This window comes from Anopheles merus, chromosome 2L (genome assembly GCF_017562075.2).
Source record: "Anopheles merus strain MAF chromosome 2L, AmerM5.1, whole genome shotgun sequence".
Lineage (NCBI taxonomy): Eukaryota > Metazoa > Arthropoda > Insecta > Diptera > Culicidae > Anopheles > Anopheles merus.
Window position 1 is genome coordinate 3,810,132 of NC_054083.1, and position 25,670 is coordinate 3,835,801.

At 40.3% G+C, this 25,670-nt stretch overlaps 2 protein-coding genes across 3 annotated transcripts in view; one reads left to right on the top strand and one right to left on the bottom strand.

Annotated features, from left to right (window-relative positions):
- LOC121591975 overlaps nt 1–25,670 on the top strand; it is a 234,985-nt gene that overhangs the window by 36,762 nt on the left and 172,553 nt on the right. For both annotated transcript variants that reach the window (XM_041913110.1, XM_041913109.1), the window contains exons 2-5: nt 3,446–5,195; nt 5,439–5,700; nt 9,119–9,173; nt 9,258–10,217. In XM_041913110.1, the coding sequence (XP_041769044.1) occupies nt 3,452–5,195; nt 5,439–5,700; nt 9,119–9,173; nt 9,258–10,217 (3,021 nt within the window). In that variant the 5' untranslated portion in view covers nt 3,446–3,451. The remainder of the gene's footprint in view (nt 1–3,445; nt 5,196–5,438; nt 5,701–9,118; nt 9,174–9,257; nt 10,218–25,670) is intronic.
- Nucleotides 19,060–24,959, bottom strand: LOC121591980. The gene is made up of 2 exons (XM_041913117.1): nt 22,646–24,959; nt 19,060–22,572 (listed from the first exon to the last, which is right to left on the bottom strand). The coding sequence occupies exons 1-2, from the start codon at nt 24,413–24,415 to the stop codon at nt 22,555–22,557; spliced, it is 1,788 nt and encodes a 595-aa protein (XP_041769051.1). The 5' UTR covers nt 24,416–24,959; the 3' UTR covers nt 19,060–22,554.

Genomic DNA, 25,670 nt, shown 5'->3' on the forward strand with positions numbered 1-25,670 from the left:
TTCACACACATCACGCACACTCGCACGCTCGCTAATCAGCTGTACACCGCATATGAGCCAAATAACGCCGAAACAACTTTTGTTGATAATTTACGCACTCACCTGATGATTGTTCCTCCAACAACAAACAACTTTACCACCACTGAAGCAGTCTGTAGTAACGGCATCTCGTGCAGGCTACTTAACGATCGTGAACCCAACACTACGCAACATCAGCAGCACTATTGCTACAGTACAGATCCTACACTCACACAACCGCACGACGGTCATGTCATTCCTGCAGGGGTTGCCTCCTTAAATAATACTGACGATTTGTTATTTTTATATCAAAATGTAAGAGGACTAAAAACTAAATGTCATGAGGTATTCGATTATGTTTCTAATACTCATTACGACGTCATTATCCTGACTGAAACATGGTTGGACTCCTCTATTAACTCGGCACAGTTGTTTCCGGACCATTATATCGTCTTCAGAAAGGACCGTAATGACCGTCGCCTCACATTTGCGAGTACTCTTATGTTCTACAACAGACACTGTCGAGCAACTTTGGTTAAAGATTTACAGCATTAAGAAAACGTATGTTATCGGCGCAATGTATGTTCCTCCTGACATGGCAAATAAAACGTCGGTTATTCATACAATCTGTTCAACTATTGTCGACGTAGCATGTAAAGCTAGTGAAATGTGTTTGTTATTCGGGGACTTCAATTTGTCAAACCCGATGAAACAAATCCAATTATGCTCCAAGTAGACTACGAAAGCTCGAGGATCACGGACAGCTGTCGCCTTCTTCTTGATTGTATGAATAGCAACGGACTGTACCAGATTAACAAAATTCATAATGCGTCGATTAACTACCTCAATTTGATCTTTGTATGCGACGATATCCTGCAACAATGCTCTCCACCGACAATAACACCCTTCCCTATAGTTGCTATTGATTGCTATCATCCGCCTATAGAGCTGTGCCTGCCGAACGGCTTAGCCAAAGCAGAACATCATACAACATCACATCAAGAATCAGGCATGCTCGACTACAGTCGCACTAACTTTTCGATTCTAAATGATCTACTGCAATCTTCTGACTGGTCATTCCTTGATGGAAACCCGGACGTAAATCATGCACTCGATTTGTTCAATCGGAAATTTACGGAACATTTATCTGCCTGTTGCCCTATAAAACGTCCACGACAGGGTCCACCGTGGGGTAATGCTCAATTACGCCGCTTAAAACGAAACAAATCTTCCTGCTATCGGTCTTATCAAAACAGTGGAACACAACAATCGAGATTGCGGTTCATCGATGCACACAATGTATATCGAAGCTATAATAGACAACTTCACTCTCGTTTTTTGATCCGTATACAGTTCAGCTTAAGAAGAAAACCGAAAAAATTTTGGAGGTATGTCGACACAAAACGGAAAAACAGCTCCCTGCCAGCTATAGTTTCCTTTAATGGAACAACTTCGTGTACCAAAGAGGAAACCTGCAATTTATTTGCCGATCGTTTCATGAGTTCGTTTGCCACTGAAGCTCCTGGCTTCTCATTGGATGCTGCTCTCAACAACGTGCCTTCCGACGCTGTCGATGTTAATGTGCGTGACATAAACATCTCAAGAGATTCTGTGCTAAAGGCGCTCAAGCAGGTCAAACCATCCTACAACCCTGGACCTGATGGTATTCCAACCGCAGTTCTTGCCAAATGCAGCGAAGTTTTGGCCGGACCTCTGGCTCGTATCTTCACACTCTCGCTCAATCAGCGTATGTTTCCAGCAGCATGGAAATCGTCCTACATGTTTCCTGTGCATAAAAAGGGGGATGAGAGCTTATTGGAAAACTACCGTGGCATTACTTTGCCTGCAGGTGCTAAGGTTTTTGAAGTTGTCGTTCAGAACTCGCTCTTGAACTGTTGCCGCTCGCTGATATCAACACGCCAACACGGGTTCTTCCCTCGCCGCAGTGTGACCACCAATTTGGTGGAGTTTGTATCTCACTGCCATGCTGCATTCGCTTCGGGAGCCCAGATGGATGTCATCTATAGCGACCTTAAGGCTGCCTTTGATCGGGTGAATCATCGCTTGCTGTTGGCGAAGCTTGCTCGTCTTGGATTCTCTACCCCTTTAGTGCAGTGGTTCGAATCTTACCTCACCAATCGTCGATATCGCGTCAAAGTTGATTGTATGACATCTAGGGAATTCGTAAGTTGTTCAGGCGTGCCACAGGGTAGTAACCTTGGACCCTTGCTGTTTTCTCTATTTTTCAATGACGTTACTACTGTAGTAAGGGAATCTGAATGTTTATTGTATGCGGACGATCTTAGACTTTTTTTCCTGTGAGGTGTTTTGGTGATTGTCTTGTCCTGCAAGCATCGATCGACTCTTTTTCCGACTGGTGTCTGAACAACGACCTACAAATTTCTATTGATAAATGTTTGTCCATGTCGTTTCACCGTTCTAATTGTCCAATAGTGTTTAACTACTGCATCCCCGGTACACAATTACAACGACACATTATTTTGTGCTGATGTTACATTGTACCGTGATGCTTTATGTTATTATAAGTTTAGTTTATAAGATCAGTGATAAGGCCAATTATCGCCAATCACTTAACATTTACAAATAAACAAATAAACAAATAATATTATCCAATTATTTGGTTTGAAATCTTTTATAATGTAATAATTTGAGTGCTAAATTAACTGACCCGCGGCTCTTGATCATTTACACACTTTGACCCTTTACCTCAAAAGTTTACCGACCGCTGGTTTAGATAATCATAATTGAAAATTATATTTTACGATCTATTTAATCCGATACATTCTCTGTAATAATTACTTTCATTTCTTTTTACTTTTTATAGTTTTTAAAACCATTAATTATATAGATTTTATGTCAGTACATAACCACGGGCCATGTACAGTTGTTGACCGGGCCATGTCACATCCACGTGATCTATCCTGAGCAGGCCAACAAGAGAGAGAGACATAACCACGATTTAACCTTGAATCCTTTATAATATTTGATGTTTCATGAACTTGATTTAATGTAAATTTTGATACACGCTGTAATTCATCGATTAATCTCTCCTTCTATTTGGCGTAGCGTCCTACGCGGACATGCCGGCCTATACAGGTTTTCGAGACATAATTCACTACCACGTAGCCGGATAGTCAATCCTTGCTACGGGGGGATGGTCCATTATAGGCTTGAACCCATGACGGGCATGTTATTGAGTCGCTGTAGTTGACGACCGTACCACGGGACCGCCCCAATTGATGATGATCCCAATTTTTATGAAAAGTTTTGTGAATTTGTAACGCTTTGCTATCACTTCCTAGGCAATGATTTTTATGGTTGATTGTTTATTTAGAATGATAGTTTAGATGGTGTGCAGTCTAATCTAATAATCTAATTTAAATCTTTTTGTATATTTGATTTTTAGAGCAAAATGTTGAAGTGGACGATTCAAAAACGATCTGAACCAGTCAGGAAGAACGTGCATCCACAAAACAAATTATTATTACAACAGCGACACAATGCACGACGTTCTTTGGGAGCGTTGAGCGAGTGTATAACAGCAGTTACTACGAATAGCAACACAATCGGTGGATCGAGAAATAAAAAGGCCCGTCTATCATTAGGAGGTGTAATCCACGTGGCATGTACGAATTATGACAAAGAAAACCAATGCATCACTTCGACTCCTCATCCTACCATTGGACGTGCTGCGTCAGGATCACCATATTCGATGGCACTACGAGATGTAAGCAATATTACTCCGAATACAACACCTTGTCGCCAATCAAACACAACACCCCTAGCCCGTAAACGAGCGTTACCAGTTTCTCCAGTATCCGTATCATTTAATCAAAAAGAGCAAATGGAGAATATTCGTGAAACGTATGCTACTACGTTGCCATCTTTTGATATTGAATATTCTCCTTGTGGGGTAAAAAATGTTCCTTTCTTAGCGCTCCGTGGGCTGGCATTGACTGAATACGACAAACCCGGTCGTTACTTTCCTGCGGACGAAAAGGCGCCCACACCGAAAAAAATCAAAGCTATCGTGAAACCAATGCTCATCGATAACTTTTCCACAGAGTGTGTAGAGGACAATCTGAATCCATGTTTGACTCCTTTGTCATCAAAAATGTCTGAAACACGTTGTAGTAAAACGAATTACAACCGAACTTTTTCAACCGTTAACAAAACGGCTAATGTTTTTCTACTGCCATCCGCACCACCCCCATCATCATCGGGCATAGAGAATATTGAAAATACTGAGCTATCACTAAAATCTTCAGAAATGGGAGACTTAACTCTCGATAAGATGATTGATGATATACTCGAAAGCGCAAAAAAGGAAAATCATTGGACAACACAACGACCGAATCGATCACTGAGTGTCAAATCAAAACTATCAAAACTATCATCTCCGACCTATACACCTGCAGATGATCCAGCTGCTGATCTGTATCTCGAGCAAAGCCTTCCTCTCCAGATGCTTCGACACGACAGAGAAACTACAATAATTAACGAAGAAACCAGTAAAATGAATGAGCGAGAGGTAAAAACTCCAGATATTAAACACGAAAAGTTATGCAGCACTGTTACCAACATATCGAAGGCTGATTACACACGTCAATCTATTACTAAATACATTAGCGCTAGCCCGCTCGAGACTGCGTGCCATTTACGTCGTCAAAAGGCGGTTCGAAGGAAGCATAAGCTTGAAGCTGGTAACAACGATGCAATACTGTATGCAAATACGAACGAGAATAGGCTAGATAACAATCAAATCACAAGCCCTGAAACACCTGACATCCCCTGCAATCAATCGAAATTTATTCAAATAAATGAAATGAAAACTCCGAACCGCAATGATTACCAAGGACTCGAACAAGAAAATCCCCTGACTCAATTAAAATTGTCAGCTAACACAACATCAGACATCCGCCCTATCGATCTGCAGGGCACCTCTACTCCAACAGTAGGGTCTATAGAAATCAGCCGAAAATGTCTAAATTTTTCTCCAACTCTCGGCGATAGCTCGATAGAAAAAAGGCGTTCGGTAACATCCACGACAAGTTCCCGTTATTCTAGAACGAGTACTCTCACAGGTGCAAGTTCCGTTCGAGGAACTTTGGAACTAAGTATTTATCTGGAGCCAGATCGACGACTACATGTACACGGTGAGTGGTGTATGGTATGGCATCGTTGGCGCCGTTTTAGTTTTCTGTATTTTCTATGAATTTCTCTGGTATTGACGTACCTTACTAATATATATATATATATATATATATATATATATATATATATATATATATATATATATATATATATATATATATATATATATATATATATATATATATATATATATATATATATATATATGTTAATCATATTAATCCATTTATTCTCTTCTTAATCAGTTATTCGGTGTAAAGATCTGCAACGCAATTGTTTCCCTGGTAGTACAGCTATTAACAACGTTATCAATGCGTACGTGAAGGTGGCACTAATTCATATAGGAGACACTAATCAAACAATAGAAAAAGAACTAGGGTTTCAACGAACAACTGTACATCGGAACTCAAACAATCCATACTATGATCAGCGTTTTATCTTCGAAATCTATCCCAATGATGAACGACGAATTCAACTAGCCGTGTGGCATCGTGATCGTGACATCAAGTAAGTTGAACAAAAAAATAAAAAATTTAGGAAATATATTTGCGCAGTAAACTTGTTCAACCAGATGTCCTTTAACAAATGTGTAAAAAACACCTGCTAGACTGCGTGTGCTACTTCTGCAAAATTCTCTCTCTCTCTCTCTCTCTCTATCTCTCTCCTATCTCTCTCTCTCGCTCTCTCTCACTCTCTATCTCTCTCTCTCTCTCTCTCTCTCTCTCTCTCTCTCTCTCTCTCTTTATCTCTATCTCTGCCTTTCTCTCTGTCTCCCTCTCTATCTCTCTCTATTTCTCTCTCTCTGTCTCTCTCTCTTTCTCTCTATCCATCTATTAATCTCTCCATCATTTTCTCTCTATCTCTCTCTCTCTTTCTCTTACTAATTCGTAGAGCTGTGTGCTTTGCGCATGTGCCCATTTGCAGCATTCGGGTCCTTGATACTAGTTTTCGGACAAATAATCTCGTGTAGCTGTTGCTTATGCGACAGACCGTACAATTAGTTCCAACTCAGCTTTCGGATACATTTCATATTAGCTGTGTTCTCTACACAATACTATAAGGATAAAGGTTTGCTTTATGTCAAATTTTTATTGTTCTAAAACATGACAAAATTTATCCGGAAATACTTATATGTTGAAAATAATCAAAACTTTTGACAAGCGGATGCGAAAATTGACCCAAAGAAGTTCTTCAAGTGAAAAAGCAGCAAAAGAATGGCGTTAAATGTAGTTGTTGTTTCTTTATTAATATGTTGTGCATTTAACCTTATGTGTGTAAATGGTGCGCGCGCGTTTGTGTATGTGTGTGAATTTTTTTTGTTTTATAAGGAGGATGAATCTTCTTAGAATTCGCATGATCGCATGTGAGTTGACGGGGATTCTTACCTAGTAAACCTCCTCGTTGAGCCATCTATATTTCCTCGTGGATTTACCTTTCGGTATGCTTCTTAGAAAAAGGGTAGGTCCATGTGTGGGCACTACACAGCTCCACACCCGTGACAGGGAAAAACAGTCATAGACTAACAACTTATGCTTCTCAATACACGAAAAAACATACGCTAGTGTGAATCGTTTTGTTTTACCAGAAGGAGGTCTATCGTGTCTATCTATATTGTGTATCATACACTCTCACCTATGAAACTATTAATTTCTCCAAGTTTTTTTTGTGTGTTTGAGCTTTTCATGGAATCACAATGGTTAAATCCCAAGGTTTTCTGAAAGGTTTTCCCAAGGCAAAATTCTGAAAGGTTTTCACAAGCAGAGATAATATAGACAATGAACTGGCGTCATAAAAGTGCTGAAGTACACACTGAATTTTCATTTAAATGTATGGCTAAATAAATTTTACACAATAAATTAAATGTTCCAGAGCAAGTTAAAAAAATGGGAATTTTCAATTATGTTTACAATAAAATATATTCTACAACTTCCCCTGCCACAATAAGAATATTCCACATTTCAATTGCGCCTGCGCTTGCCATCCGCGTGTTAGTCAGTGATGCAGTGTTAATGTGTTAGTGACAGTGTTTAGCTACTTTGAGTCAAAAACCCTAGTTTTATGTAATCATTAGAGAAAAAGTAAAACAGAACTGTAAACATTCTGAATTTTGGTATTCTTCGGCAGTATTAACTATTATTTTGAAAGAATGAATTATGATAATTAGAACATAAAGCTTTTGAAGAAAAACAAGCTCCACCATACGAAATCAAATCTAAGTGAAACAGTCACAACAATGCTTTAATATAAAGTCCATCGCTTAATAAACACTAAATTAAACTTAATGCTCAAATTTATCTTAAAATAAAAAAAATATGTAAGACTTTGATTAAAGCTGTAATAAGTTACTGTCTTACACTATGATTTTTTTTTTAATACGAAAAATAACAAAATGCTAAAAATCTAAATAAAGTTGTTATTTTTTTATTCCAGAGGAATCGTAAAATGAATGTTAAATAAGATAGCAATTTGTGCAATATCATATTGAAATATATTTTCATAAGATAGCTATTTGTACATTGTCCTACTGAAATATTTTTGAATTTTGATAGCTTTCCTACAATTCAGTTTTTCTGTGTATAATTCTCAGTTTTTAGGCTTAAAAACAATGCATTTTACAAAACACGTATATATCTATAAGGACTAAAACCTAGAAACAAACATATAAGTGCATTGTGACGGTATAGAAACGGGTCGAAAATCATGACGGGTCGAAAATCATCATCAATGGTTAAAACACTATTTTGTTCCTGTAATTTTCAAAATAAATTTCGTTAGCAACAATATATGCAGTACACGTCGTAAAATGGCATTCCAAAACCGGTATGTTCACCTCGTACTCTACACATGTTTGATACACTATTAAAACCAAAGTATAATGTCTAAATGACACGAGTTTGGCTTTTCATTACATAAGCTACCGGTAATGTTTTCAGTAGTTAGTTTGTATTTTTCGTACGACGAGTTTTTTTAAAGACCTCTGTGATTTTCCAATTACATTTTAATACTTTATGCCATTCTATTGCTTGTGCCAATGAAATGAAAGTTTAAAACCATCAAGCAAATCTGTTACTTTCAAAGTCCTATTTTAATTCATTTGTCTACCATTTTGATCCGTTCCTGAGGTCTGATGTTGTCACTTTTTAATATTACCCTTGTAAAATGAACAATTTAACTAATGAGTTTGAAGTCGAATGAAAATTAATTAAAATTATACAAATACGGGATCGTAGAGTTCGTGGATTTTGCCCGCGGTCCCGTGGTGTCCGTCAGAAGTCAACATGTCCGTCGTGTATACAAATCTAGAAAAGACCGTCACCCTATAGCAAGGACTAACTATCCGAATACGTGATATTGAATAAGTTTCGAAAGCCTATATATCCCAGCATGTCCGTGTAGCACGTTTAATCAAATAGAGGAAGAAGTAGAAGAAGGATATTACGTTTAATTCATCATATAATTGCATCACTTCTTCACTTATCCAGTACTACAATCGCTTTGCGGTGTTGGTCTGCCTCAGGAGTGTCCGTAACGGTCTCGCGCTTTCGTCTGCCAGTCCGTTATCTCGGCCTTAATGGCGGACGCCTCCACGCCATCTTGCCACCTCAATTTGGGCCCCCACGCCCTATCTATGTCCTTGTGGACGACCTAAAAAGACTTTACGGGCTGGGTCGTCCGTTTCCACCCGTACAACATGGTCAGCCCACCGGGTTTGATACGCTTTACGCTTGTTTAACATCAGAACTAAACATATGATTGCATACACGCTAATAATTATTCGATATCAATAACAAAATAGATACATTTTACCTACGCTATAGTTGTCAATCATGCTTAATACTATGAATTGGAAATTACTATTATCCACATGTTTTACATCGGTTTACTTACCTACTAATTTGATTTCCGGCATGTTTTTGTTTTTCAGACGTAGTGAATTCCTTGGATGTACGTCATTCCCAATAAAAAATGTTACTGTACAGGTATGAAAATAGTTTGAACCATCTTTGTTTTAAATCTCTTCAATAATCTTCATATTTGTATTTTTATTTTTAATACTACGCTAGGACATTAATGGAGCATATCGCTTGCAGCCGCAATCTTGTTTGACGAACCCCACAACGCCAATATTAGAAACAATGTGCGAAAACTCTGAATCTAGCATGGAGGAACTAATCAATAATGAGGATAACAGCAGTGCAAAGGCAACGAGCATAAACACTTCTACAACGGTATCTTTGACCACAGGTGCAATTTTAGGAAACATCGGTCATAATGGTGAAGAAATCAGTCTGAGTAAAAAAGCAATTCACCAGCGCGATGCAGATGAGAATCTGTTTTTACGTTTTCTGGAACTTGATCCATCTCCTGATGCAACATCAAATAATGCCATTGTTGGTCAACAGGTACCGACTACGCCTCGGCGCAGCTCGATCAGTACGTGTGGGTCAAGCAAACCAACAGCAGGTACAACCAATTCCTCAGGACGAACGCCGTTTACAATTACCAAGCGATTGACGCGAATGGGCGATAGAGGCTTCGGATTTTCTATCGTATGGACTCATCCTCCTCGAGTGGAAAAAATAGAAACAGGATTGTCAGCGGACAGGGCTGGAATTTTGCCGGGTGATTATGTGGTTTTTGTTGATAAGCACAATGTAGTAACAATGCCAGAACAAGATGTGCTAAACTTAATCCGGACCCAAGGAAATACGCTGCTTTTGGAGATTTTTAGACGTCCTCAGTCAGCAAGTGGCCCACAGCTTTCAAATCGCACTAATGGTGTACGTAATATGTCATCTGGGCAAACATCGATATCGAACCATGGAGGAATGGTTAACAGCACAGGGAACATCACTTCTTTCAACGTATCATCTAGTAGTGCTCATGTACAGGCAGATGACGGTGAACCGTTTGCATCCCCGTCTCCGTTCGGTGTAGCACGATCATCTACCGTGTGTTCCAATACTTCAGTTGAAATCGCTAAACGGAAGCTTCATCTTCCACAGGTTACCTTTAGCAAAGAGGTAGGTAAAGGTGTCCTCGTATAGAATGAAATTTTAAATAAGCATAACTGTAAGTCGTGTAGACTGAGCTAACTCACAACTAATATTTGACTATAGGGTTTTGGGTACATCATGATGTTACCCCTGTGAAACAGAAAACATAATTAGCGAAATAATCTTAAGATAAGCTGAAAATAATCGTCGGAAACTTGTTCCAAGCAAGAGATTGTATGAATTACGTTTATATTTTTTATGGTGTGAATGACCCATATAGGAATCTACGTAATGAATTAATTGTCGAAAAAACGTTACAAAAGAACATGGTACACCTACGAACTATATGCCTGTTTAATGTCAAAACTAAACATTCTAAACGCCTGGAAATATTTAACACAATGTATGAGTCACGAACACATGTTCACAGATGCAGTAACAATGATGAAGTTATTATGTTATAATTTGTTGGTATACACTTGTAATTTTGTTTTGTACTTATAGTTTTTTGTAATTATACTTCCTTTATATGTTCGTTTATTATGTCACATGCATATCTGCATCTGCACAAACTAGCTCTTGAAATTATTCTACCATCGGTTTCGAATTGGTTTATTTTTGTGGAAAATTGCAATAATTTGATAACGGAATTAAAAAAGGTTAATTCTTCAAGTATTGTTAAGAGGAAATGATTTACAGTATGTCACTATTGTATTTTGATCAGCAAAGCGAATATTGTAGATATGTTTAAACAAAGGTGTTACATTTAGACAAAACATTTAAATCAAAATTATTTCTTAGTAAGCATTTTGTTTTACGGGTATCCTTTTTAAAATAAAATTTCATCATTTTGTTTAAAAACAAGAAACCGATGGTGTTTTAAAAACCAAGTAGGAAGAGATAGCTAAAGACGAACACGTTAACAAATGTTGAAAATCTAGCATTGGTTAAATACAGAAATTATGAAAGTGTGCAGGATATATTTTATGTTCATATTTTAGCAGAATGTGAAACGTTTGAACCATGTTGAAACGTTATGTGTTAAATATTTGAATTTTTAACAAATTTTATGTTTACTAGTTTAAAACATTTACATTTAAGGTATAGGGAAATAGTTATAATGATTACGGCATGGTTATGAACACTTCTTGAAATATTTACCATTTTCAAAATCTCATATCCGGTTGCAGCCTTTATTTTGACGCAGCAGTTTTTCTATATCACCTTATATACTTTACCAAAAAATTGTATTATTGATTTTTGAACTGTTACGTTATTATCTTTTCAGTTCTGATCCTTCTTGTTTTTTTTTTTTGTACAGAATTTTGTGTTTGTTCTATGGCTTTGTTTATATTTAGCATCAAATAACTGGGAGCGGTCCTGGAGTATAGACGTAAACTTTAACGACTTTATGTAGCATGCTCGTCATGGGTTCATCGGTTCAATTCTCGTATGGACCGTCCCCTTCCTAGCAAGGATTGACTATCCGAATGCGGATGGTGGTACTAATAAGTCTCGAAGGCCTATACAGGGCTTAACACGTCATTTGACTGAAACAAAATCCATATGAACGTCACGTACTCAATTGTGATAATCAGAGATACTAAGAACGGTTGGTGTGACCAATACATGCTGCATGACATTTTTGCGACCATCGCTTGGTCAGTCAATGTGTCATGACTTTTTTTACTGTGATCAGTTTTGTAAAATGTCACTGACATAGTCATGACAATTTCCTGCTGAAACAAAATCATGTCAGCGTCACGAGTTCTACTGTATTGATCAGAGGCGAGTCTCAAACAGTTGGTGCGACCATCACATGCTTGGTGACATTGTGTGCAACCAACTCGTGTTCAGTCACTTGGTCGCGACATTTAAGTCGGTGCTCATCGCGATGGTCATGCGAGATATGCGATGCGTGCGAGTGGTTCCATGAAACAAAATGAGCATGTTTTCTCGCTCTGTTTGACCCGACAGATAATCAAAACAGATAGAGGGAGAAAGCATGCTCATTTTGTTGTTAGAGCCCACGCGCCAAGCATATTACAAGAATGTCGTGATTATCACCGACAACAATGTCGTGACCAAGTGAGTGATCAAAAGTTGGGTGTTAAACTAAGTGTCACAAAGCATGTGATTGATTCTCCAACTGTTTGAGTATAGTCACTGATCATCTCAGTTGTGTACGTGAATTGATTTGAGCTTCGTTTCAGCCATTAGTGTTGATGACTGAAGCAGTGGCATTTGGCAGCACTGTTCAAAGGCAGAAAAAATCATGATTAATCATGATTAATCAAGATAATTATAAAAAATGTAACGTGAATAAATACTGTTACGAATCAAATTAGGGATAGCTTTAAAATTCGGACATTAGGACATGTTTTTATTGAATTTCTTTAAATCCAGTCCCTGGCTATCAACTTTTTAATTTTATATGAATGCCATGATTTACTCTTCTTCTTCTTTTAGCTCAACAACCGTTATCGGTCAAGGCCTGCCTGTACCACTACTTGTGGGCTTGGCTTTCAGTGACTTATTGATCCCCCTATAGCAGGATAGTCAGTCCTACGTATGGCGGCACGGTCCATTTGGGGCTTGAACCCATGACGGGCATGTTGTTAAGTCGTATGAGTTGACGACCGTTTCACGAGACCGGCTTGATTTACTAGAATCAGTTAAAAATGTAATAAACCTCTAGTAGGCCCTGATGCAAAAGTTAATGAATATTTTCTGTCGATCAGTTCACCACCAGATGCGTTCTTAGCAGTTTTTCTTAAAACCGACGTCGGTTTTATTTGTTCGATAATTCCTATCAATCGCGTTGGAGTGCATTTTCAAATGCTAATTACTTAGTGAATAAAACGAATTATCGGTCAAACGGCGCATCATTTTAAAGCTCAAGTATTCCCCTTTCTGTGGTTGTGCATGAAATGTGTCAAAATGTGTATAATAATGAACAAGACAAAGGCAAACCAGCACCTCTATACGGCTATCAAAATTAAACTTGGACGGGTTAAAAATAACATTGAACCAGTCCAAGCACGTACTGGGAGTTAAAGTAAATTTCGTAAGCGACAAAATATGCAGCACACACAGCAAAATGACTTATATGCACAATATGCAGTACACATTTCAAATGAAAACCCTGTATAGGCTTACATCACCGCGTAGGTCATTACACGTATATAGAAGAAGCAAAACTGGATAGTCAGTCCTTGATACTGGGTGATGTACCAGATAGAAATCAATCCCATCTAATATTAAAGAAGGGCGCTGGCCTGCGTATCCTAAATTTTCGCTTTATGACCATTCTTCATAATACCTTTCAGTTTTAAATGGTCCGTTTAATTTCTCTGGACGATTTTTTAGTATAGTCGTCTACTCGTACGACTTAATGACATGCCCGTCATGGGTTCAGGCATTCATTGGACCTTCCGTAGTAATGACTAACTATCCTGGTACTTAACGAGTCTTGAATCTGTATCGGCAGGCATGCTCGCTTATGACGTTCCACGACGTTGTATGGGTTGTCTGGCTTAGCCGGCAATTATCCTGATGTATGATAACTAATAGCCGAACTGTGACTGTTTGATCAGTGGAAATCTGGAAAAAGTGGAGATCGTAGATAGGAAAAATCTAAAACCACTAATAAACCAAAAATAGTAAATTAGGTACGTTTAGACTCGGCATATCTTTCTTCGCCAATCTTTCCCCTTCCACTAGCAACAAGTGTCAAAAAAAACCAGAAACAAGTGATTAGGTACGTTCAGACTCGGCATATCTTTCTTCGCGAATCTTTCCCCTTGCACCAGAAACAAATGTCAAAAAAGATTCACCAATATTTATGCATTCACACACCGCGAATCTTATCAGCATATAATTACCGTAATTTAACATAATAATTCGTAAAACACGGGTTCTCGTTGTAAGAAATGCACAATATACAACCGTTAGAACATTTAGATCTGGATACTAGCAAACATCAAGTTAAAAAAAAAATCAGTTAAAAACCATCCAGTTAGCAAACACGTACTATATTTTGTTGTTTAAACTTATTTTTAGCATCCTGGCACATAGGAGTACACTCTTTTAAAGGTTTTAAGTGATTTGCAAAAGGTAAAAAAGAGTAAATGTTTATGCGTTCATAAAATCGCTATTTTCGAATCCACAGAAGAATCATGTCATGAAAATGCAAAACGGTTCGCAAATCTTTTTTTGACGGTGGAAGGGGAAAGATTTGCCATCAAACAATCGTTTCGTGGAGAGTTACCTACTAGCCGCGTTCACACATGGCATATTCTGCTGAAAAATACATGTGTCGAAACCTATTGAAACCTCTGGCATTAGCAGCCGAGGTTTGTCCAAGTCTACAGAAGGATAGTGTGGGATTACACTTTTTAAAATTACTGAAGAACGTGACCCCAGAAATTTTGGCGGATCTGTCTGTAAATAGCTCATTCTTGCATTTTCCCTCAACATAAAATTTAACTCTTCATTCTTTAAAATCACACATAATTTTTATATTAACAACCTGCCGTCATGGCCCGAATGGACCGTGCCGCCATACGTAGGACTGACTATCTGCTATCTGCTATGGGGGGAATCAATAAGTCATTGAAAGCCAAGCCCACAAGTGGTACAGTCCCTTGACCGACAACGGTTGTAGAACCAAAAAGTTTTTTTTTCTATTACTGATCTATTACTGAAAGGTATCAAATCTTCTTCTTGTTATTGATAAAACACAAATGGCGCTTTCTCTTTCGTTGGCCTGCTGAACAATATCCATCTTTTCCCACAATGGAAGGTCCATCTTTCTAACTTTTGGTACCATAAAGCTTGCACTCCCCAAAATGTATTTTGTCTTTATCTATAATTCAGTTTTTAGTCGGTTATGTGCTTAACACGTTCAGCTGCAGGACCGCGAGAAAACTTTTCTATTGACCCCCATAGCCAGGAGCATTTCCTGTATAAAGGTGGCTTTTCCGTTAGCAGTTTGCCTTCCCCGTATGCCACCATTCGTCATTGGCTAGAGAAACAACAAACATTACGAAGAACTATACTCTACCAACACTATCCTGCTGAGTAAATAAAAAACTCACTGAAAGCAAATGCCACTAGTTTCGTACGTTTGCACGAATTAATTAATTTTTTTTTTCACCATAATTTTACCCTGTGGAAAATTATCATGCAAAAACTTGTTCAAAAATGTATTTACGCACTTTTAGGTAATATGCATTGTTAAATATTTCATTTACTTACAAGTAGATCATGTATGTACGAGAAGTGTCCGCATTTATCCTATGGCAAATTATTAATTTTTAATTTTTAAAACATTTTAATCAATTCCTTAATCTATTCAGCAGATACACTGCATTGCAGTGTGGGTAAAGCATATGATGATATTCATGCTTCCTGCAGATTTATAAATATATGTGCATTATTTATAAATATATGTGCAGACATCGGACAGATTTGTAACATCATTTAAACTAGTGATGTATTATTCAATCATCAAAAATTATTATAAAATATTTGTTTAACAAATATTTTCTGCGAAATAGTGGTGTAAGAAAATAATTTTCCTTTATCTTAGTGATATTTATCTTTGTGTTGATTTAACCATTCTGTTAAGTTATGCTGAAATAAAACGAATGTACATTACACGATTAGTTACATTTTACTTGATTGTAATTATGTTTGATGCGTTATTGTAAATGTATTGTTATTCTATAATTTTAGTTGGAAGACCTTTTCTACCTAAGCACCCGTTTTTCCACATCTGTCCTGAGGTGAAATTTTTCTTCCATAATTTGTTTATAACGGTGATGTCAAACTCGTTTTGCGTCGCGGGTCGCAGTTGAGCGAGGAGTGCTTTCGATCGGCGATAATCATTACACTGTTTTTTGGCTCAGTTTTCAATCTATACACCATTATTCAAAACTCGCCATTGGTCTTTCAACAGCCGTCGTTATTTCTAGCATCAGGGCTGTTAAAAGAACCTCTCGCGATTGTTGAATAATGCCGTTCAAATTAGAAATTGACCCGGAAAACAATGTATGGACCTATTCTTCAACCTAGAATCTTTTCTACATTTTGTCGTAGCCTCCAATAAAACTATTCATGAGAAATTTTCCACCATACATATTTTATTGTATAGAAATAGGAGGGCATGCAAATAAAATGTTAATATGCAAAGTATGACATTTACTCGTACTTTACTTCAGTGGCGGTTACCCTAACTTGGAAATTTAATAATTCTAATCAATACTCCACATATATGCTAACTTAGAGACAGCCTGGATGGTTATTTAAACCTACCACACCAACTTACAGTTGACCCACGAGTACAACCTACGAGGCTACCAACTTACAGTAGACCTCATACAATTCACGTTATTTTAAAATGCTTGGAGTTTCGAGATATTTAAAGATATCGGCCTGATTTTTGCAGAACCATAGCTTAAGAAAGTATCCTCACTATTGAAGTGAAGATAGTGGTGTTCCGATACATGGTTACAATCTATTTCTGCTTCATTCAAATAACTGCCAAAGTTCTTCGCGGCCCGGATTGAAAGCCTTTCGCTGGCCGTATGTTTGACATGTCTGGTATATACATTTTCTATATTTCTTGTTCATTGTTTCCCACACCATTTATTAGATTACATTATTAATACAGGCGGTCTCCTAGGTACACGGTACATCTTATACGCGAATTCGGAGATACGCGGTTTTCTAAATTGGACAATTCTTTGAACAAATTTTACTGATCAATACATCAATTGTAAAATGCCAAATAATTTCCGTTATGATCGAATGTTAAAAACTAATTCAAAAGGTTTGAAACTATTTTATTCAGTCAGAATCATATAAAACAATTTATTGAGTTGCTAAAACCAAACCTACTTGGAAACTACACTAAAATTTTATGATATTTTGGCTGGAGCACACGAAATTCGACTTACGCGGAAATTCGAGATGAGCGGTATTTTGCGGTCGTTTATCTAGGGCAGCGGTCGGCGAACTTTTGAGGCAAAGGGCCAACTTCAGTAAATGATCGAGTGCCGCGGGCCTGGTGAATGCGGTTTTTATTATTGGGCTTAAGTTATTATATTTAATTCTTTTAGAAACATTTTAAGTAATATTGTTGTTTTTCTGTAATTATATCATCCAAGTATGGTTCAAAATTAATGATACCTACTTTAAAAACTAATTCTAATCTTTAATCATTTGAGAATCGGCAATAGAGGGCTAAAAATGTGATCAGCCAAAAAATAATAAAGACCCCATCTTCCCACACTACAAAAATATTGAATATATTCCGGGGATGATACAAAAGTCTGAAAGGCTGAAAAATTATCGAAGCAAACATAGATTCAGTAATTATAAAAATGCTTTATGGACAAGTCAGATGTCATGCCATGTCAGATCAATTGATAAATTATGTTGCCCATGAGACAACAGAAAACTCTAAACATAATGACCAAAAAAGTGAACCAACCAACTTATAAGCGTGCGCGATCAACGAATGACATCCCGTAGCGTCTTAAATGGACTGCGTACAGAAGTCTGACGTCGCACAAGAACATTTCTGCTTATTGATCACCAACATCTTGGCCCTATTAAGCAACAATCAAAGCATCGCAGGAGAGCCCAGGTTCATTTTTTGAGGTTCCAAAAAACCAAAAAATAAAGACAGAGGCACAAGTGGCTACATTACTGGGTTATCTGGGCCGGGAGATCGATGCAATCCGCCAAACAGTGAAATAGTATGTGTTGCTTTAGAATTCACTAAACAAGTTTTAGAATTCACTAAACAATTAATTTTATTTCCGGGTTTTTGTAACGGCGATTTCACAAGCGAATAATGGTTTTCGAGTGTAGGCGCGGTTTAAAAATAGTCCGGTCTCTCAGCTGATCGTTTGCGTACTGCCCTTTTTTTGCGTACCGAGATAGCATGACCCTTGGTGACCCCTGTTCTCGACCGTGACCTAGTTTCTAATTTCTTGTATTCTCTCTCTCTCTCTCTTTCTCTCTCTCTCTCTATCGGATGTAACTTCATTTCCCTCTCGCCTTGTTTCTATCTCCCCCTGTTTATCTTCTGTTGTCGGTGTTATCCTCCTGTCTAACGCCACCTGGTGCTCGGTTTGATAACCAGCCCGGATTATCGCGAATGGACAAGTGACAACCGATCTTTATAAACAAACATTTTATATGCTGACAAACCGCATGGCAAACGTGCCAACACTCCACCCCGTCAATCCTTTATGCTTTCAAGGATTTACTAAATAAATAGCGCGTTTGCTCAGTGACGATAAAGATGAAGTGTTTGAAGGGTGGTAACTTTCCTATACTGTATCGCAATCGCACTCAACATCAAGAACAGCGATTTTAACTACTGGTCTTTTTAGTGACTTGCCGTTTGCCGTCCGCACTACCACCTGCCTTATTCTGCCGTCTTTACCGGCTATCGTCTCCTCAACCTTCGCCCTCAACCAATTCTTCCGCGGACCCTCAGCGATGAATACAAGATCGCCAACATTCAACCGACGCGTATCTTCGTGCCATTTGGACCTAGTGTTCAGGGCTGGCAAATACTCCTTCAACCAACGGTCCCACATCGCATCGGCTAAAGCTGTAGATCGTTTGTAGCTGCTTCTTAGTGTTTCTGCTAAATCTACGTTGGGACGCAGCTGCTCCTTGGTTCCGCACGAACTCCCTAACAGAAAGTGGTTGGGTGTAAGCGCTTCTGCATTTGACGAGCTTTGCGGCATATAGGTAAGCGGTCGGGAGTTGATCAGACTTTCTGAATCGGCTAATGCGGTTAGGAGTATCTCGTCGTTCAGTTTCCTACCGTCATCCAGTGCTAGCATAGCTTCCTTAACACTTCGCACCATCCGTTCCCATGCGCCTCCCATATGGGGTGCCGAAGGGGGATTAAATATCCATCTCGTCTGAACACCGGTGAATGTTTCGGCACAAGAGTAGTTGATGTCCGCCAGTTGTTTCGTGAGTTCATTATTGGCTCCAACGAAATTGGTCCCGTTGTCGGAAAATATCTCGCTGGGAGCTCCGCGTCTGCTAACGAAACGTCTTATCGCCATAATGCAGGCTTCAGTAGAAAGGCTGTGCGCTACTTCTAAATGCACCGCTCTCGTCACTAAACAGGTGAATACTGCAATGTAACGCTTTTCTTTGCGCCTCGAATTAACCACCTCGATCGGCCCTAAATAATCTACTCCCACTTTACAAAACGGACGTACATATGGAGTAAGCCTTGCTTCTGGCAACGGTGCCATTCGTGGCTGTAATGGTTGCGTCTTCTTGATTTTGCATCGTTGACAGTTTTTGGCGATTCTGGCCACGCTGGATCGCAGGTGTTTTAGGTAGAAACGTTGCCGTACTTCGTTTACCACAGTCTCGTTGTTAGCGTGACCAAAGCGTTGATGATACTCCCTCAAAATAAGTGTTGTAACGTAGTGTGTTTTCGGTAGAATGATGGGGTATCTTGTATCGAAGGGAATGTGATGAGCTTTGGCTGTGCGCCCATCGATTCGCAGGATCCCAAACTCATCTAAAAAGGGGGTTAAGCCATAAAGCGTACTATTGCGTGGTACTTGAGGTGCGGTTTCATTCTGAGTGGTGCGTGGGGCGTGAGTCGAGTTGGACTTAGCTAACACCTGAACTTCTTTCTCAAAAGCATCCATCTGTGCGTTTTGCAGCAGAAATCGTTCGGCTTTCTGGTATTCTTCGCTGGTTAGGGGTGTATGTTCTGCTGCTATTTTTTGTTTGATACTGCCGATTTGCCTTTTGGTGGCTTTGAGGGATTGTATTGGCAGACCTTTTGCTTTACGCCGACAATTGGAAACGAAACGCCAAAGATTTGCGACAGTTCGCACTAAAACTTTCCAACTGGAAATTCTGAATGCATCTACTACTAGCTCTCTATGGGGTGACGCTGGGCTTGAATGCACTGAGATGTAGCATGTTTTCCGTTCCTGGTTTGTAGCTTCAATCGGTTTTTGCGCAGGCCAGTTGTTCTCATTCAGATACAGAAACGCAGGCCCGTTCAGCCATCTGCCTTGTGGATCGATCATAGTATCCTTCCCCCACTTTGTTAAACAATCGGCAGGGTTTTCTTTAGTAGGGACGTGTCTCCATTCCTTTGAGTCTGATAGTGACAATATTTCGCCTACTCGACATGCTACAAACTGCTTTAGCTCATGGGTAGGTGTTCTGATCCACGAAAGCACTACTTCAGAATCTGTGTGGAAGTACGTGGCTTTAATTTCCAGGTCGTGGCTGTCGCATACCATGCGTTTTAGTCTTGCGCCCAGTAGCGCTGCCTGTAATTCTAGCTTGGGGATCGTCAGGTGTTGTAAGGGGGCTACTTTACTTCGTGCCATAACCAGCGCACAACGTATACCGCTAGGAGTCTCTTTTCTAAAGTAGGCCGCACAGCCGTACCCCAACTCACTAGCGTCGGTAAAAATGTGCAATTGTAGGGGAGCATGTGTGTTTGACGCGTTCACTCCAAAGTAGCATCGCGGGATTCTTAGGGAATGGATACTGGGAAGTAGTGCCGTCCATCGTTTAAACTTGTTATACTGTGTTTCATTTAGTTCATCATCCCATTTTAGGTTATCACGCCAGAGATCTTGCATCATCATTCTGCCATGGATGAGCACTGGCGCCACAAGTCCCAATGGGTCAAACAGACTCATGATGATTCGCAGAACTATGCGCTTAGTAGGCTTCTTGGTGCCATCAATGTATGGTTTCAGCTCTTCATGCCAGTTTGCAGAAAATTTGAATGAGTCTGATACGGGGTCCCATATTATTCCAAGCACGCGTGGGTGCTTACCCTCTTGACCGAAGTTTATAAACAGATCACGATCGCTCGTTGATTCTTCCAGACCTTCGAGGACAGCATTGTTGTTGCTCACCCAGTTTCTCATATTGAATCCAGCCTGCGCATGAATGTGCCGTACTTGTTTTGCCCTATTAATTGCCTCTTCCAACGTGTCGCAACTATCGAAGTAGTCGTCCATGTATGTGCTTTGTTTGATAGCGGCTGCCGCTTCTGGATATATGTTGGCATGTTCTTCCGCATTTCGGTGCATTATATACTGGGCTGAGCATGGAGAACAAGAAGCTCCAAATGTTGCGACATCCATGATGTAGGTTTGTGGTTCATGGTTTGGATCGAAACGAAAGAGGAATCTTTGTGAGTGCTTGTCCTCTTCTCTTATACGGATTTGGTGGAACATTTTCTCAATGTCTCCCCCAAATGCCACCAGGCGTTGGCGGAATTTGCAAAGAACGGTGGGCAGCTGCACTAACAGGTCGGGCCCTTTCAACAGCTCCGAGTTCAACGATACTCCTCTTACTTTGGCTGCTGCATCCCACACTAAACGCTTTTTATCTGGTTTTCGGGGATGCCCAACTACATTGAGCGGTAAGTACCAGACCCTTTTTTGTTCGACCGAGTTCAACTCAGACTCCTCTGCCCTATGTGCGAAACCCTTTTCAACATACAATCGTATCTGATTATGTACGTTTTCTTTCAGGTCTGGGTCCTTTTCTAACTTTCTCTCGAGGGATCGAAGCCTTGCCATCGCCATCGGTTTACTGTCTGGAAAACGGAAATCATCGCTTTTCCACAACAAGCCCGTAGTGTAACGGCCATTGCACTTAGTTGTAGTGGTTTCTAATATTATTTTTGCCCTACGCACATCTTCAGGTTCTGACAGGAACTTGTTAAAGGAACACACAGCACTTTCCTCTAACGCAAAGTACTGCCGCATGGTCTCGTTCAGTTCTTGATCATTGTTTTCTTTGTTGCTGGAGGATCGGTGGCTATCCTCAATCAGATGGGTGTTGTGGTAATGAGCGCTTTGACATCTCTCCTTATTACTTGCATTTATCGTTCCATAAATGGCCCACCCTAGCGCACTGCGAACGGCGATCGGCTCTCCAGGCTGCCCCGAACGTGTTTCCAGCGGTTTTAGCAATTCTACGTCTGCTAACCCGATGAGCACTTGTGGAACGGGGTGGTCGACGGTGAGAAGTGGAATGTCCTGCAAGTAGTAAAGGTTTCTTATCAGATGTTTTAAATTTGGGTTTTGTGGTGGAAGACTTAGCTTGTTGATAGTGTGAGCGGCCGCTATTGAATAGCGCCGCTCACCCCCTTTTGCCGAGATCTGCAGACTGACGCGACGAGAAGTAGCTTCATTCCTTTTGACGTCGGAAGTCCAATGAAGCTCTAGCGGATCCGGATCCCCTTTCAGCCCAAGTTGTTCCGCTAACGCTGCTTCCACCAGTGTGAGAGACGATCCTTCATCCAGGAACGCCAAGGTTTCGACGGTTACTGTGCCGTTGTATACTGAAACAGGCACAATCCGGAATAAGGTATCAGACGGCTTCTCCTTCATCTGATGGACTCTGCAGTCAGCTACCGTGGGTGTGGAATCTGGTGGACCCTCGTGAAGTAGCGTGTGGTGTCGTTCTCGACAACCCGAAACTTGGCAGACGTATCTGGATCTGCATAGATTGGACGCATGCATTCCCAAACATACATAGCACAGTTTGAATTTCCTCACGGTAGCTTGTCGTGCTTCAAGGCTCATGCGTTTAAAGCTATCGCAGTGTTTAACGCGATGTGCTGGATCGTGGCAGACTAGACATTCACCTGTCCCATAGGAAACTCTCTCTGGACATTGTGGTTGGTTTCTAGCACTTGAGGTGAAGCTTGAAGGACTGGTATTCCTGTCTTGTTCGATGCTGTTGGTTGCTGGTGCATGTAGGAAGACGTGCGAACGGTCATGATTCCTTGCAGGCCTTGACGTGCTGGATTTAGGAGGAATGTACTTAGTTACATCGCTAGCCTTTTCTACCAGGTCTTCCATGAATAGGCCAAATTCATATAGCGTAGGCTCTATTTGGCGTTTGGCTTGGATTGCTCGTTTGTATGTGGCCCAATCCAACTGCCTTGACGCTGGTAGCTTATCGACAAGCTCTTCCAGCAACTCGTGATTAGCTAAGTAGTGCTTTCGGTCATCGGAACTAAGCTGGCTGCATAAGTGTTGAACAGCCAACCCAAATGTAATTAAGTCGTCCAAGCGTTCGGGTCTAGGTGGATGCACTTGTCGGATTTTCTGCACCATATCCGTAACCACGAGGGATGGTTTGCCAAACAGACGCTGGAGGGTTTTAATTACTAACGGCACGGATGAAGGTGAATCCAACCAGCCTTCAACCACATCCCGTGCTGCGCCAAACAAACACTCTTCCAGTCTAGCTAGATTTTCCACGTTTGAAAATCCACATGCTGCTGTTGACTCCACGTAGCTATTATAAAATCGTGGCCAGTCCCTAGGCGTTCCGCTAAACGCAGGTAATTTTCGTGGCCATGCTTGTCTGGCTGCAATCTGATCTGCAGTTGGTCTCAGACAGTTCACTGTCCTCTCTCTGTGCAACTTGTCTCTCACCATATCACTGTACCTTTCTTGGTTACTCGTCGAAGGTGTAAGGTGTTCCTGCATAGTTGCTTGGGGCTCCCAGCTGCTAGCGGCATGTGGTAAGTACGCATTTTGCTTTTGCACCCAATTCGCGGTCTTCATCTCACCTCTAACGACCGATGAGATTTCAGAGGCACTTTTTCCATCGCTCCGATTGGACCGTTTCTCGAGTTCGTCCATTCTACGCTGCAAGTCCATCTGCAGCTTCAAATGGTCGGCCATCATCTTTTCCTTTTCCGCGAGGAGACGCTTCACCGTTTCATTTTGCTCGGTCAGAAGCTTCATCAACGTGCATTTGGATGAACTTCTCGACATTTCACTAACTGCGTGGCGCGATCCACGTTCTGGTGCTCGTTGCTCGGATTCTCGCCCGGTCGCTTCCTGCTGCTCGGTGTGGATTGGCTTCCTTGTCGGCTCCTGATCGCCATCGCCATGGGCTGCTTTGGTTTCTTCTTGATGAACCAAATCGCAGCTAGCTTGAGGCTTACTGCCGGGCACCATTTTACTTTCACCTTCAGCATGATACTCGTCGACCTTTTCCGCGGCTTTGCACTTTTCACATGACCACTTTTCGTTTTTTACGCTCCACGAAACATTTGCACAGTCGAAATGGCTCCATCCGTTGCACTTATCGCACTGCACCATATTCGACGCACTATTCTTGCGATCGCATGCAATGCAATCGTGTCCTTTCGCGGCTTTCGGCATCTTGCACAATGTAGATTTGCAAACGGATCGAATATTCTTTGAATGCTGACTATTTTTAAAATTTGTTGCTTTAGAATTCACTAAACAAGTTTTAGAATTCACTAAACAATTAATTTTATTTCCGGGTTTTTGTAACGGCGATTTCACAAGCGAATAATGGTTTTCGAGTGTAGGCGCGGTTTAAAAATAGTCCGGTCTCTCAGCTGATCGTTTGCGTACTGCCCTTTTTTTGCGTACCGAGATAGCATGACCCTTGGTGACCCCTGTTCTCGACCGTGACCTAGTTTCTAATTTCTTGTATTCTCTCTCTCTCTCTCTTTCTCTCTCTCTCTCTATCGGATGTAACTTCATTTCCCTCTCGCCTTGTTTCTATCTCCCCCTGTTTATCTTCTGTTGTCGGTGTTATCCTCCTGTCTAACGCCACCTGGTGCTCGGTTTGATAACCAGCCCGGATTATCGCGAATGGACAAGTGACAACCGATCTTTATAAACAAACATTTTATGTGCTGACAAACCGCATGGCAAACGTGCCAACAGTATGAGAAAATTAACACACATATTAGGAAGCAGAAATCGCGTCCACTGACTTCGCAATGGCAAACAATGACGCCAAAACTCAATGCGTTCATATTAGGTGAATTTCGGTAGAATTTCGACATGACACCCTAGTCCGCAAACTGGTACAACGAATTTTTCAGGGCCAATATGATGCAAAAGCTCTACTCTGACAATTTTGTCGCGAAAACTTAAGGTGCCTACAGGCATGTCTTCGTCTATCATGGCGAAAATTCCGGATAACTGATGAAAGGCAACTCCCCAAGTCTTAGAAAGGTTAAAGAAAGCTTTAAAAAATTTCCTTTCAAATTATGTACATGTTAAGAAATTGTCTCTCTAAGTTTTTTTCCACATCCAGCCGAAAAAAAGGCATTTTTTCTTGTAAACGTTACGGGGATATTGATCACGAGTTCGAACATACTGAACGATCATTCCATAGTACTTTAATCAAAGTTGAAAGAATACGATGGTATAAAATGTTATTCTAAAAGATATTCAGTAATTTGTATACGAATAGTTTCTTCACATCTTTCAAAATCAGTCAAAACCTTTCGCGGGCCGGATTGAATGTTGCGGCGGGCCGCATTTGGCCCGCGGGCCGGATTTTGCCGAACGCTGATCTAGGGGACCGCCAAATGTACTCTTTCTGGCCTATTATTTTACTCGAATGACATTTGATTCCGTCGGAAGCACTCGAGTC